Here is a 16438-nt window from a genome sequence, read left to right on the forward strand (position 1 = left end):
ATGCTGATACTTGCATTCCGGACTGACTGAATGCTTATTGGTTACATGATACTCATTTGTGAGTGGAATTATGGTATCTGATGAAGACAGTGAGGATCGAGAGGGCCACTCTCCAATATCGCATAAAACATGGCATATGATTGCGTTGCATTCAAGAGTCCTTGGTTAGCCAGCGGAATGAGAACATAATTCATTGAGATCTGTTCAAGATAATCAATTTAGTCATCATATTTTAACACTAATTTGCTGCTGGTTGGTGTGTCTGAGTGCAATACGGTGTGTGTTTGTGCGCAGGCTCACTGAGTCGTCTCTGACAGTGTGGCTTCCGAGGTGTGAAGTGGAACAGAGTAAAGGTAATGGGGGAGATGGGACTGTGTAATTATTCTGCAGAGGAAGGATTACTGGTTTACTTAACCATTAGTGGTTCACCTTGAAGTGCAAATGCCAAGGGGATAAAACCCACACCTCTCTGCCCCTCATTACCTTCAACCGGACTAAAAACGTTTGGAACTAAGCCATTATTATTTAATGTAGACTTTGCATATTTTCCAGTAGCCCTTTTGTGTCTTATTTGAATAGTTTGGCTAATGCACTGTGGCAAAGTACTATCGGGTATTAAAGAGAATCATGAAAAGAGATCGATGTTTATGAGCCATGCAACGCAGTGCTGTTATTTGGTGCTTAGGAGAATGTTTCGTTAAGTTATGTGGGTCAAATAAGAAATTACCAGGAGTTTGTCAGAAACCACATAGAACTGCAGTGGGCTTAAGTATTTCACAACTGAATCAGCTTTATGTAAGGCAACACAGGCAGGACTTTCATAAACTAATTCCCCACTCGAATATTGATTCAAAAAAACAAAATGAAAGCAGAATCATCTACATTGATTAGTTGTGTCATTTTAGACGTATGACCAAATCAACAACAATACTTTGATACTGTTTGGAAAAAAAAAAGCGTCATTGAAAAAAAAAAATTACTTCAAATTTCACACATACACACACACATCAGTTCTACATTTCAGAAGTATCCATCTGTATCGGAAGCACACCGTCTCATCAGAATGCAGTCACGCATCTCTCTGAGAGCGAGTCAAAGTTAAAGCCTAAACAAATGGAGGAGGTATTCAGGCGGTGATGTTTTAACCAGAGGTGAGCTGACTGAAAGCGGGTGACAGCAATAACATGAAGCACTGGACGGAGATGCAGTTTATAGACACATCTGCCCGCAATGGAGAAATGGAAAACACCACTCAGAAGTGACACAACCTAAAGTGTGTGTGTGTGTGTGCGGGCGAGGCGCACGTCCGTCCATTTGCATGTGCACATTTCTGTATGCGTGGATCGAGTGTGTCCCGCTGAATCTGTGTGAGAGTCTCGTCCCTGACAGGAGGGAGAGATTGAGGGTTAAGGGTGTGTCAAGGATTGCCTCCCATTTCAGCTCAGCTGCGGCGGGCGAGATTTCCATTTTTGTTCCCATTACCAAACCAAATGCGCCATGCTGTTCGAGCTGACACCGGGGAGAAAACACATAATTGGGAAAGGCTAACTTTTTAAGCGGCTATCAGTAGTTTGAAATTGCTCTTTTCAAACATCTGCTGCTATGATTGCTCTCATTTTAGATGCATATCATAATACACATTGATAAGAAATATCATGTAGAAAACAAGCCTGTCTGTGTTAGCATGAACATGTGTTCCAGTAGTGGTTGAAAAAACGTTCTAGCTTAAAACGTGCATCTATAGTGTAGGAAGGTAAAGCTTTTGAAATAGAAAATGTCAAAATGTGCACACCTTTAGAAAGAGTCTGATGTCAACCTGTTTCATTTCATTTCAAAATATTTCGGGGAGCTTTTTTAAATTGTGTTTGGGTTACACAATGAATAACGCTCATCAATCTCCAGAATCCAAAAGCAACTCCTGCTGCATCTTCTAAAAGTGTGTTTTCAGTCTTCTAAAATGCGGTATCCACACCAGCGTTTAGCCCCCTCTCTCACATGTTTCAAATGAAAAGTATGTTTGAGTTCAGACTCAACCCCCCGTCTGTCACTGTCTACTCCAGGTACCACGGTGATGACGATGACGGCGTTCGACGCAGACGACCCCGCCACCAATAACGCAGCGTTGCGCTACAACATCGTCAGGCAGTCGCCGGACAAGCCGTCCCCGAACATGTTCTACATCGATGCGGAAAGGGGCGACATTGTCACCGTCATCTCCGACAAGTTGCTTGACAGAGAGGTGGGTTGACTTGACAAACGTCAAGTGTGTGTGTGTGCGCGTTGTGTCACACTGTGTTCCAAGTGGAGTGTGGCTCTTTGCTGGACAGCTTATTGTCACAAGCCTTACACGTGTCACTGCCATTTTTGTTTTGTGGTACATCTACTCTCTCGCAACATGTCATCAATGCTTGCCAGTGAGTAGAGTGAAGAAAGTGTGTACAGTGTGTGTGTGTGTGTGTGTGTGTGTGTGTGTGTGTGTGTGTGTGTGTCGTATGCCACCCACATGTGTGTGCCTTTTGTGAGATTAAGCGCTGGTGCATTCCAGTGAGCGGGCGCAGAAGCCAGATGAGAGTCTCTCCATTTCCCCCGTCTAACCGGAGCGAGACAACGGGATGATTGCTTTTTCAGCAGTGTGACGAATGCCAGAACATCGATTGGGTTCGCTGGTGGAAGAGGAATATTAGCTGTTGTCAGACACTTAGCGCACAGTTTAATTGAGGTGGTACACACTCATCCGCCGGCTCTGGTGGTGTCCAACAAGCCCGGCTGAAAACCTCCCATCCGGAACTGCTGGAACCATGGCGGCTAACCGGTCTGATGAGCCGCTCCCCGAGCTACAGTAAACTGTTTGATAGAGGTGTAATTGATTAAAAGTACGGTGAAATGAGATGTAGTGTAATCAATGCAGCGAGCACTGTTGGTGCTGCTTCTCTGAGCCGATTGAATGTTTGAAGAGATGTATGCTTGTCTTTCTCATCTTTGATAGTGAGCCTTTTCAAGGATATTATCTCAAGGATTTTTCAAAAGATCCATGAAAAAGAAAAACAAGAAAAACAAAACAACAGCAGTACTCCTCCATCCGTCGGCAGCCGAGATTTATTACAACCACTAACCGGCTGGTGTTGGTGTGCAGTTGAATGCCTTCAAAGTAGGCACACGCAGCCAAATTGTCAGCCTGTTTGTGGCCTCAATAAATCTCAGATCACTTTATTTTCCATCGTCGATAAACTCTTGGAGTTATTATTAAGTCCTTCAAAGTCAACAAGACCTGAGACCCAAGTCTGCTGTCTCTGTATGTGGAGCAGATTCACGCTGGAGTCAAGTTTGATTATTTCACTCACACAGCTGATTTGATGAGCACCTTAGGTAGCGGCCACACTGAGTTTGTCCGGACACATCATTTTCAGTTGATTCTCATTGGGAGCTGTCTGGACAGAGCTGATTGCACACCTGTTCCTGTCAGATTTCCATTTGTTTTGATGAAGAGATATGGAGAGGGTTTTCTGTTATTACCTGGTTAACCGGTTGGAGCCGGAGTTTGAGTTTCTTGAGATCTACGAAGCCGTTGTACGAAGCCTTTTGTGGATCCAGAGGGGGCTGCGTGAAGTCTGATAACTTGCCTCAAGTGATGTCACTTGCGTCAGCGTGGGTTGGGGCTAAAGACCACAAGTCTGAAAATGAAATATCTGGGGTGTGGAGTTGTGTGGACATTGATTTTGACCCTTTTTGTTTTAATAAAACAGTCCATCATTAGTGTTTTAATGTTCTTCCCACAGAACAGGATTATAAAAGCTTTAGAAAAAAGAAACGTGACGGCTGAGGATTTTCCAGTTTATCTTCTCTTCATGAAGTATTACCGCTGTGACAAAGACCTCCCTGACATTAGTGTTTTCTCCTTGTTTTTCCTCTGCTCATTTGTGTTCTACAGCAACTTAAAACACACAAAACAATCTTTCTTTCAAAAGTCCTTTTTGAAGTATGAGTGGTGTCACAGTCCGTGAAAGATGTGGCCACCTAACAGCTGTATAAGCCCGAAGTGCCATGTTGTCTTTATTTTGTATCTACAAGTATCTATCCCCCCCCCCCCCCCCCCTCACACCGCCATCATTCATTAGTGTGCTGGATTTTTCGAAAATGTCCTCTGGGATTTAAGCAGTAGTCCAGCCGCAGTGCAGCATCTCTTTTAATAAAATAGAGAGAAAAAGTAATACTTCTTCAGTCAGCAGAGCCAGATGGAGCTGCAGAAGGCATAAGTTCTCAACTGTCCTCGTCTAGGTCTGAAGAGATTTAAGCCCAGCCACTTCAGCACATTCTCATAAATATGGCTCCGGCATGTCACATATCCCTTCCATCTGTCATGCAGTATATATATATATATATTTTTTTTTTTTTTTTTGGAGACAGCATGTACAGCATATGTGTGCTGTATATGTATGACAGAGAGAGAAAGAGAGAGATTTACACAACAAAACAAAGACGAAGAAAGAAAAAGCGAGAGATGACCAAACTTTGCCCCTCCGTTGTCCAAATTTCACATAATTCAGGTGGAGCTTTGAGTGTGTTTGGATAGATATCTCACCTACTCCGGGGGAAGCAGAAAGCACTCTGGAGGAAATTGGAAAATCAATTTTGTCACACGAAAATCAGTTTGATTTCCCCTCTCGTGTTTTCTCTTTGGTGTAAAACCCTGTCTTGATATGTACATTTACTCCATCGCTCTGTGTTTTTCTCCTCACTTCACTTTGGGCACGTCTCCCCTCACTGTCTGATATTATTCTGACACACGACGCTGTTGGATCAATGGTAGGCTGTAATTTCTGACAGCTAGTATTGCTGGGGGGGGGGGGGGGGGGGGATGAGTCTAAAAAGACGTAAGTTCATATCTTTCACTGAATGCACATAGAAGATATCTCCTAATCATCCGAACGCTGTTAGAAGAAATGAATCTGCTTCACAAAAATGTCCATCTTCACCTGTTCGCGAACATCTGAAAGTGTCTGCCGACGAGCTGAGGCTGTGCAGTGTGCCACATGGAAACACATGCCTGTGCTACACTCACTGGAATTAAAAGGTGCCAGATCCCAGATAGGGAGCATGTTGATTGCATCTCAACATGTCAACGCTGTTAACAGCCCTAACAGTGTTTACCTGAGGGGGAACTTGAGGATGGGTGCTACGCTTGTTTGAGAGCAATGCGGTGTGGCAATGTGAGCAAACCAGTGGGGCACACCCACAGGCACTAACATGCACTGAAAGCAAGCTCGACCGGCCCACCTATGTAAACAAAGAAGGAGAAGCTCTGATAACAACACACACAGAGGGAGAGTGACTTTTTGTCAAATGTAGAATTGTATCAGAAAAGTCAATATACTGATAGACATCTGATCGGTATTGGGGTTGAAATCTCTCACCAACATGCCACCCTCTTTGGCCTGTGTGGAGGCAAGCATAGGGCAGCTTGACAGCGACATTGTGTGAGGTGTTGTGTTATCTTTCTGAAAGATAGAACGGAATTAAGTTTGTCCAAGCTTAAATGAACAAATCTGTGAATTTAAACTTGGACAAATGATGTCTTCAGCCTCATCCATCATAGAGGCATAAATAATAGCCCTGGGGTATTCAATTAAAGTTCAACGAGGTCCAGTTAGAGAGAATGTCCTCATGCAAAGGAACATCACAATAGTGTCTAACTGGCGTTATGATTTAGTGCCATATTTATTGAATTAGCCTACAGTTGTATTAACGTCTGTATGTAGTCAACAAGTGACTGTCAAATCAAATAAAGAATGTTCAGTTGACAAAATATCTCAACAATATTTACTATCAGATTTCAAATTGAACTGGATGAATTATAAATAATACAAACTAAATACAAGGGCTGGATTAAAGAATAAATTACAAAACAGAAGGCTTTTGAAAATGTGCATCTTAAAATAAACTACTTAATTTTTAGAAAAATGGAATTTAACTGAATTGTCCTGCAGCTTTAAAGTCACTTAATTCCAGTGTGAAGTGATGTCAATCAAACTCAATATTATATTTTCCTCATCTTCTAATAAGAGAAATGTGTGTGCAGGGACTTTGTCTGTGGTTATTAAAAACCACTTGTTTCAGCTCTGTTCCTCTAGTGAATTAATGTGTTCGGATTCTGATCTATTGGGCTCTTGGGTAGTTTATTATCTGTGACTTCATTTCGGATTTGAGTGGGTAAGTTTGCTAAAAAGAGTTATGCTTTGTCTCGTAGTGGCGCTTCACATTACCGCTTTTATTTATCGCCACGGTCTCTGAACATATGAGACATACTGGTTTTAAACTGTCCGTGTGAAGAATAACCTGAAAGAGTCTGTCCATTCTTGGTTAAAGACTCTGGTCTCTCTGGCCACTTTTCTCCTTTTGGAGAACGTCATGTGAAATAACTTCTCTGACTCACGTAATTCTCCCACTCTTCGTTCTTTTTCCTCGTCTCTCCCCCTTTAAATCTCACTCGAGTCGTGAAATTTGTCAGAATACACATTTGACTGGCTGAGCAGCATCACGTGATGTGACTTACTACGCGTGGAATTGGTCGGTGTGTTTCCTGCACCGCTGAACGAGTGCCGTAAAGGCTAGAAAAGCTGCGCCGCTTAAAATAGAAGCCGGAATTCGGTTTTAAGTCCGGATACAACGCCATCTGGATAGATTAACAAGGGCCATGCCTTTTAGTCATTTTGTTAACAGTGCCTCATCCCCTGTCAGATCTCCTACTGTGCATGATACAGAAAACTAATCCCAAAAAACTCAGCTGGCTGAATTATCATTCAGACCCTAGTTCTCTGAGCCGACCGTGCTTTCTTGCACCACTTCACACTCACACAGCCCTACTGCAGTACATCCTTTTCAGAGGCTTGTGAACTGGAGGATTGGAGATGTGAATCAGAAAAAGAGAGCTGGGAAGATGGAGGCATGCAGGCAGGGAGCACGGTAAATGTCCCCGTGGTCTGGACAATAACAAGGCTCCTCTGAATTCGTGACTCATATACAGTAACATGTAATTCATGTATTCTGATTTATACTGCCCTGATGACATTGCGAATACCAATCTACCAGCACACGGAGACACACGTGCAAATAGATGTGGAAAGCGTGCCTTGACGTCTAGACGGGCATTGATCTGAGAGGTAATAGCACACACTAAATAAGAAAAATCAAAGTGGAGAGCTGAGGTTATTGGCTTGAACTTCATGCAGAATATGCTTAAAGCTACTACAGCGATAGAGTGATCACATTTCCAAGCACAGCCATCTGCCGATGCCACACACACACACACACACACACACACACCGATCTTTGTGATCTATTTCAGTCTATGGACTGTCTGTGTGCAGGCAGGCTGTAACCAGAGAGGACAGACTGCTAATGGCAGTGTGACTTTCTGACTCTCTAATGCTCTCTGGCCAATCTGGGAGCTGTCACTGCTAAGGATAGCCAATCGATGGAGTCGGCCGACCCCTCCGTCCCCTTCCATGTTCTACAAAGGTGAATTACATGGAGATAAAATGGATGTGTGTGTGTGTGTGTGTGTGTGGTGGAATTGTGATGTTTGTATTCAAGCAGGTAAAAACTGCATGTTTCTTTTCCTGCAAGTTGAGTTATTATTTTATTCCCTTCCATCTGTGGAGATTCGTCGTGAGTGCTTGTTAAATCCATTTTGTTTCTTCTGTCAGACAGAAAAGCACATCTTAACAAACAATACAGTACAACATGTTGTTTTCTTTCTACCTGAAGGTGACTTTCAGATTGAATAGCAGTGCTTTAACAATCACTATAGGAAAACCACAAAAGTGCTATTCTACGCTCTGAGTCAGTTGAATATGTGCAGCCTGTTTTAACTGTATACATAAACGATAACCAGGATGGGCTGTATTCTTTGCTAAGGCACGCACATCGTCTGTCAGCGATATATTAAGGACTTACCTTCCTGTTGCCTGCGGTGTAAATGTGTTTACTTTACAACACCTGCTCGGTTATGCTTAACGGGTAAAAAAAAAATCCAGATTGACAGGTAGATGGATGGATGTACACAATTATCTCTGATCAGCAGTATCCTATGTAATGATGGATGTAAGTAAAGTGACCCGGTGTTTGTTTGGTGCGACATTGGCAGTGTGCTCCCTGACAGCGTTGGGCTGATAAGAAAGCTTATCCTGTCTAATGGCTTATTTGGCTCCGTGGCCACAGTGGCTACATGCCTGTGCGCTGTGATGAATGACAACTGAAGCTCTGGCAGATTCCCCGCCGTGGAAAACCGCATTCACTTTCTCTGCTTTCGTTGTTGTTATTCTTTCCCCCTTTATTGTGCTTTTTTTCTTCTTTTTTTTTTACCTCTTGTCGTGCCTGTTCCCTGCATTGTCTTCTCACTGATTTTCATTTAGTTTTATTTTCTCTCTTTGTCTCCCTGTTTCACTGTCTATCGCTTTTTTTTTTGTTTCTGTCAGCCTCGCTTCCCCCTCTCTGTCAACACTTCACTTTGGACATCCAATTACTCGCAGGTCATAGCATAGTGATTCCATTCAGAGCCGCGCCATTCAGCGCGGGCCTCAAGCAGCCATTCAAATTACATCCTCGGCTGCCTTCGGAGTTGCCGCTCTGCAAAATGTTGTTTTGAAACATTTCTGGGGGCACCACCTAATCTGATCCCCCAAACATAATTGAATGTCAGTCGTCACATAAAGATGCTTTCCTCTCTTCAATTAGCGTCTCGTTTCCTCGCGTCACAGCAACGAGACAAAGCCGACGGAGAGATATTTACTCCTCCCAGGTAGAGGCCTGAGAGAGTTATTACATTATGTCATTTATATGCAAATCACACAGCACGGGGGGAACACATTGATACGATTTCATTACAGCAGATCTGATGTGCACTTCAGTTTATAAACTCCCTTTCATCCCCCTATTATGATCTGTAGATTGGAAAGGTGCGAGTAGATGAGCTGGGTGGTGAGAGATGCAGGCGAGTACGGACAGAGTTGGGAGGTCCAGAAGGCTCAGAGTGGATAAGGGGAAAAGAGGCATGGCAAGCCAGTGTGAAGAGGTGCAGCGCAGCCTGTGAGGTGGCCGACAAGAAGGACGAAGGATCAGAGAGAGTGTGAAGTGCCGGTGCGATATCTGCTAAGAGATGCAGCCTCCAGTCGCCAGCTTAATGCAGAAGTGAGACTCGGGTAGCTTCGTGGGCGAAGAGACTGCAGCAGGATGGATAATCATTTTTAGCTACAGCGTAGGTATTTTATTCATAGCAACAACAAAGTATAGCCGAGGCACTTTGTATTCACTGCCCAGCGAGATGCTTTTTCAACCATATCTGTAGTCACAAGCTTCAGAGTTGTGTGGAAGTCATTATAAGATACAGCAGTGTATATCTGCAAGACCTGAGAGCATCAAGAACTACAGCCAGTGTGTATAAATGAACTACAACCAGTGTGGACTACGAGTAGTGTGAAATATATTCATAGGTCTTTCTACCCTTCAGAAAAAATCGATACAAACTATTTTTTTCTGTACCCGGTTGCTTCCTGTGTGAAGTGGCTGATGCTGTGAAGTCATATCGTGCTTTAGTTTGGACCTCATGTGCATGTACTGTGGAGAAGGTGTGGGGGTGGGGGGGGGGCGTAGCTGGTTGTCACTCCCTAAATTGATAGATTTGCTGATGATTAACACAATGATCTTTTGAGATTGATTTGCGTTTCTATTTTAATTTGGCTAGTGCACGACGTGTGTGTGTGTGTGTGTGTGTGTGTGTGTGTGTGTGTGTGTGTGTGTGTGTGTGTGTGTGTTGGTCTCCAGTGCCCTCAATATCGGAAATGTTTCTCAATGGCTGCTATAATGAATTCAGATGAGGACTATATTAACACATGGAGATCATCTAGACGAGAAGGTTCAGAATAATACATTAGGCAAAGAAACTTTCACAGTACATAACATGTTTACATTTGAGATTGTCTTTTTGTGAAAGGCTTATTAACATATAAGGCATTGCATGTTTAATTTGTTCAGGTTCCCCTCCAGACACTTTTTAAGACATAAAGGTGCTGTAATAATTTGGCTAATAAGGAACTATTTCCATAAAAAAGTACAAATACCTCATTGGAAATTCGTAACATTGCATCTTCTCTCTCATAGAAAGATCCAGACTCTATGAATGTGCAAATATGTTTAATTTTCCTTCTCACTTCGTGTAATCTCTCTAAACAGTTTCTGCATTCATATGTATCAGTAGACAGAGGGACAAGATTTTGGTATCAAAAGCATTCTGGTTTCTGTTTCTTCTCCAAGTAGTATTGTCTAATCCTGTTTGAGCAGGCTTGGGTTGAATGATTTAGCTTTTTATTGGTTAAAAATGAACTTCCCTTAACTCTAAATCCAGTCTCGCAAGTTGCTAATCAGACTGTAAACAATAAGCAGCAAAAAGGAAGTCTTGGCCCGGATATCTGCTGGCTATACCAGTACCCCAGAAATATAACCGTTAAAGTCCAGTTATGAACAACAACCATTCCACTTTCACTCACATTGTGCTGCTCATTTACTGACAGCTAAGTCACATCAAATTTCAGCTGCCACTGGCTGCTGTCGGATGAAATCCCTTATTATAGGCTTGTCTTTTATTGCTGTTCACACACTTGACATTTGCTACAGTAAAACAACAAGTTAAGGTTTTGTCATGGTTAAATAGGAAAGGTACATGCATCCACAGCCAATTAAACCTATTTTGTTTTATTTTTGAGTCACTCAAGATTCATGTGAATTACTTGTAAATGACTTCTTAAATTGACACACAATTGTTTGCAGTGCAGCAAGAAGACAAAACAACCGGATGAAACTCCCTCAAACATACTGTAGTTGATGGCTTTAACACAGAAAAGAAGTCCAGAAAAGAAAGTGAAACACTTGAGTACATTGCCAAGAGATCCCATTATAAGGAGTGTTACTGGAGTGCCTCCTTATGTGATGGCCAGTAGCCAGAGTTCTGGCAGCTGTAATCAATACAGTGTAGTTGGTCTGAACCCAACCACCTCACGCTCTCTTGTTCTTCTCTAAAATGAACAAGGTGGACACCGTTCACAGGCATTGATGAAATGCGCTTCCCCTTCCTTTCCTCTTCCATCTGAACCTTCCTCTCCTCCTCCTCCCTTCTCTCCATCCTCCTCCCTTCTCTCCCTCTTCTATCACGCCTCTGTCCAGTTGCATTAGTGAGGAAATGAGATTCCCCCTAATTAATTAGATCTCTGAGTGCTAAAGATGAAGATTACATCCCAATGAAGGTTAGAGGTGTCAATCACAGTTTTTTTTTTTTTAAGCAGCGTATTCCTCAAGACAAATTGAGTCCCCTGGGCATTGTGGGTAAAAGTGTGTGTTGTTAATCTTTCTTTTTTTTTTTTTTCTCTCTGCTTTAATTGAGTCTCACTGACAGAAGTCAATGAAAGCCTGGGACCAAAGAGAACAACAAGGTAGATCGGTCGGGTCGGACGAGTCAGGTAAAATGGAAGTAAGAAGGAGAACGGAGAAAAATGTGATCATTAATAAGACACTGAGAGGCTGGAACAATGGAGGACAAATTTGATAATAGATTTTAAAATTAAGAGAGATTTTGGAGTCAATCAGAGACACATTATTCCGTGATTACTTTTAGAAAACACAAAAGGATTATGACTTTACAAAATGTCTTGATGTACAATTTAATTGTTGCCAATTTGATAGCCTGTAAGAGAGTAATAGAAAAGGAATAATGCTTGACGGATTTAGTCAATTTATGAGTCAAAATCCCAGATCATTATTAGATCATTATTTATGTGAATGTTGTTTTTGCGCCCTTTGCTAAGCACAGGCCCCTCTTATGTTCGCACTTGCGATGTATATACCAGCCATGCGACCATAGTTCCGCTCCCATTTCGTCTGTAGTGTTAAGCAGTCACGAGGTGAAGAGGTGAAGAGGTCTGACGGTGTCCGTCGTTGTTCTGGCTGCCGGGTCGGCTACTTCCCCCCCATCAGACCTCCACGCCGCAAAGTGCACTGAACTGGCAGAAAACGCAATGCAAACTGCGTCCATTGTCAAAGACCCATGAGTGACCTATGTGGGTGTCGGCCTCGCTTTCCCGCCTTTCTATTAAAGAGGACAGAAGCACAGTAGATTTACAGCCATATCTCATTCACTCGTAAAGCCTAAAAAGAACCCTTCTTTTGGTTGAGAATGTATTTTAATATCATATAAGCCCAATATGCTCGCTCACAAAGCTAACAGTGCAAACTACAGCAGTGCGGAGCTAACGGTGTTTACCTGAGGGGAAACCTGAGATGGTAGCTATGCTTTCTCGATGACGCCGTTGGTCGGGTCATCAGCTTTAACCGCCATGAAGTAGCCAGTGGGGCACGCTCACGTGCACGTACACGCACTAAAAGCACAGGCGGCCGGCCCAGCTATGTCAACAAAGCACGGAGAAACTGGACTGTATATTAACTCAGCAAAACATTGTTTGTCTGTTATATTAATGACTCCCGTATATTGCACATTAAATCTGAATATTTGCTCTGGACATTCACAATTTACCCAAATTGGACAGATTTGTCTTTGGAGAGACATTTTCATCGTTAAAACAAAGGCAAAATAATGTTCATTTGTGAGCAATTAAAATAAGTCATCTGCCTTGTGGTTTGCCAGAGCTCAGTGAGTTTCTGCTGTGTACATCCAGTAACCTGCTTGGCATCCCAGAGTGCTGTAATGACTTTTCAAACATCCATTATTTATGTCCATGTGGCACAGGGGTAGAGACACTGCAGCAACACAATCTGTTCAAAGTCTAAAACCTACCAAGCTGGCAGAGGATGGAAAAGTTTTGTCTGTCAAGCGAATTGCCTCTCATTAAGCTGTGATTAAAGAATTAGGTCTGAGACGGCGAAATCAAAAGTGTAGGCGCCGTGCTGAAGAATATACATGAGTAATAATCTCCTTAAAGAGACAGTCAACCAATTGTACACATAATGGCACTGTATCCATCACAAATGTCTGGGAACATTTTTGAATGATGTCTTCTGTGACACCGGTGGGAAAATGTAACCGTGGATATCATCAGAGTTATCTTGGGTCAGGCTTGAGGACTTCAGAATTATAACAGAAAGCCTGCATTACAAACTGGTGGGGTGGGGATTAAAGGATGTAGGGTTTACGAGTAAGCAAGGGTCAATGTCTCGGCCTATGATGCTTCAATTTGGACAATTCTTTCCAAATATATAGTATATCTTGTGAGACACCCAATTTTATGGATGCGTAATACTAAATTACTCCTACGCCACTCCCTTACCTTATTTTCCGTTGTTATTTTCCAGGTTTCTTATTTGAGTTCCCAACCTTTGAGTTTTGCTCATGAACAGGTTGGAAAGTACCACGAGGCCATTATTTCTGCTCCAACTTGTTTCTGTCATTTCCCAGGCACAGAGAGTCTGGTATGAATAATGCTAATATTAAATAAGCCATTTATGCTCAGTAAGGTAGTACAAAATCAACCATAAAAGGTAAGAAGGAGGAAGAGTCCATAATAATGAAAGGTAATAATAATCCTTATGTATTCTGCCCCATCCAAAAATGGTGTCAGTCTCTTGACTGCTACTTTGAAGGATTTTAAACATGTTCCTTAAAAACAAACAAATCTAAAATGGCAAAGGATGGAAGATATTCAATATTGGCTCATTCTAATTAGTATGCACACAGAAAAACCCCCACAAAAGACCTTTTTAAAATTCAGAACTAATCTACGAGAATGGAGAGTTCTGAGTTTCCCTGTGTCCTAAGGAGGTATTGAAAGGGCAGCGGAGAGAAGGAGGGAGGGAAGGACAGGAGGGTGAGACCTGAGAATAGAGAGATGAAGGAGAGTGACAAGCAGACTGAGGCGTGCAGGTGGAGGGCGGAATAATTAGGGTGAGACAACTGTTAGCTGCTCCGAGGGAAACGTCCATGCTGGTGATGGTCATTAGGCTGAGAGAGAGAGCTTCAACACTCTTACCTCCCTCGTGATCGCTCCTTCCCTCACTTCTGCCTCTCTCTCTCTCTCTCTCTGTCTGTCCTCTCCCTCCCTCCCTCCCTCCCTCCTGCTGTCTCATTCTTCACAAGACTTCCCACTGCTGTCTGCCATCGCTCCTTCTCTTTCATCCCTTATTTTTTCCCATCCTCATTGACCTGAGGATAAAGAGTATTTGTCAACAGCTCTTACTCTCCAGTGAACCTCTCCCCTACAATAGCCCTTCAGGCGAGAATTAATTTCACCCTGTCTCCATGAGAAAGTGCATTGATTGGAAAAGTTTGTTGTTGTGTGCTCAGTATTTTTTTATTGTTCCCTTTTCCATGCCACTTTCTCTTTGCTGATGCAATTCAGCATGGTTCATTGTCTCTGCTTAAGCAGACACAATGCTACCAGGCGGGCCTATCTCTCTTTAGTTGGCCATAGCCGCAGTGTATAGATCCCTCCAAATAGCCATACGCACCCCCTCCCTCAGTAGAGATATTGATCAGTTGTTTGCAGCTTAGATTTGTGTTTATAGTTGTATTCTTTTCTAAAAGAGAAGTCGAGAAGAGGAAGTTGGCATTGACACAAATTGGAGCATATGTGCGGAGGTCCTACTGTAATTCTCCTTGTGGAGCCCAGCAGTGGGATTCTGTAAATTGGCTTTTATTTTGTTAAGTCCAACAGTCAAATCGGGAGTTAAACCTTCTGTCCTGCCACTTTCCATTTAATGTTTAATCTATTTATCGCCAGTCTGAGTCAGAGTTTGATTGAATGCACTTAAACTAGCATCATATTCCTTCTCTCTCTCGCTCTCTCTCTTGCACGATTCTCCCTGGACAATCGTACAAAGAAATCATTGGTTTGTTCTATCTTAGATGTCTGCTTGAAATGTTTTCAGTGGAATCCCACAGGAAACTTCAGATGAAAAAAATCAGTGTGCCACATACTAAATAGATAGCAAAAGATCAATATTGACTGTCAGCTACATTGTTGTAGTTTTTATTTTGGGTATCTCTGTATTCTGAGAGGATGTCTGAACTGACCCAATTATAATATCGTTTGTTCCACACAAAGCTATGGAAATGTTCAGTCCTTCCGATATACACAAGTATGAGGATATTTGTTCACAGATTTACCAAAAAAGATATAATTTGTTAATTCCTTAGCTTTAGAGGTGCTGGTTACTCGATATAGTTACGTTTGGACGGAGCCAGGCTAACTGTTTCCCCTCTGTTAAAGTCTTTGTGCGAAGCCAACCAGCTGCTTGCTCCAGCTACATATTGACCGTACGGATATGAGAGTGATTCAATCTCGTCCCATCTAACTCTATGCAAAGAAGCTAATGAGCACATTTCCCAAAATGTTGAACACTTCCTTTAATGACTTGTGATGGCACTTCTTCCATATTGACGGGTAAACCTCTTTCATGTTGGAACCCTATTCGTTGTATGTTGCAGTGCATTGGTGGGTGCATTATACACAATATTTACAATGAGCCCACATAGGGGCATTTTGAATACTGCGAACATAATGGCCTCTGTTCAAAGGGCGAGTGAGACTTCCTCGTCCCTCTGAAAGCTGGAGATACAGTAGGCCCACAAGCTCGCCAGGCTTGTGCCGCTACAAAGCGGCATGCGAGACAGTCACCACGGAAACTTCCTCTGAAGTTTGTTCAGTGGAATTGAGTCAATATTTGAGTTCATTTTTTTTTTTTTTTTTGCCGAGTACAATCCTGGGGACGGAGGTTTGTGTTGAAGCCATGGTCCAGATGTCAGGCAGCGGCTCTGGGTTCTGTCAGTGACCTGCATGGATGAATGTTTGCGTGATAAGTCCTGTGGCCTCTGGGCCACAACGATAACAGCAGCACCCTGATAGAGAAAAAGAGAACCCATGTTACTCACAAACTCACTATGTACCATAACACACACACACACACACACACACACACACATAACATCATGTATAAACACCTGTAGCCCCTTTTTTTAAACTGAGAAAGTGGTAGAAATGATCTATGTGTTATCAACGACCCTGTAAAGATGAAATTAAGGAATTTTGTTCTGAAAATTGTTCTTTATTTGATCAAATAGCCTTTTGTTTGAAAAAGGCAAAGCAAGCTTTTGCTAAGCTGATAGCTTGGTATGTTGCATCTACTAAAGCAGACACATTAGGTGACTTGGTGACCTACAGCTTGTTTGGTCTCTAATGGGACAATAAGTTCACTCTGGCTCCCGAACATTCACTTTGCCATCATTAGATTGTGGCAGATTGCCATCGGAATTCATTGACTTCTCTCTTTTGACATTTACAATGCTGGTTTGACCAAGCCTCCAAACTAAATTGAGGATAAAAACTATAAAACTGTCTTTACTGTATGTGGCAGTCCCAAATACCTTATGCATCGAGTTGAC

At 42.5% G+C, this 16438-nt stretch overlaps 1 protein-coding gene across 2 annotated transcripts in view; it reads left to right on the forward strand.

The window, feature by feature from the left end:
* cdh13 (cadherin 13, H-cadherin (heart)) overlaps positions 1-16438 on the forward strand; it is a 171427-nt gene that overhangs the window by 60417 nt on the left and 94572 nt on the right. For both annotated transcript variants that reach the window (XM_076082241.1, XM_076082240.1), the window contains exon 3: positions 2061-2239. In XM_076082241.1, the coding sequence (XP_075938356.1) occupies positions 2061-2239 (179 nt within the window). The remainder of the gene's footprint in view (positions 1-2060; positions 2240-16438) is intronic.

Source organism: Anarhichas minor, unplaced genomic scaffold, assembly GCF_050575085.1.
Source record: "Anarhichas minor isolate MPS153535 unplaced genomic scaffold, ASM5057508v1 ptg000090l, whole genome shotgun sequence".
NCBI lineage: Eukaryota > Metazoa > Chordata > Actinopteri > Perciformes > Anarhichadidae > Anarhichas > Anarhichas minor.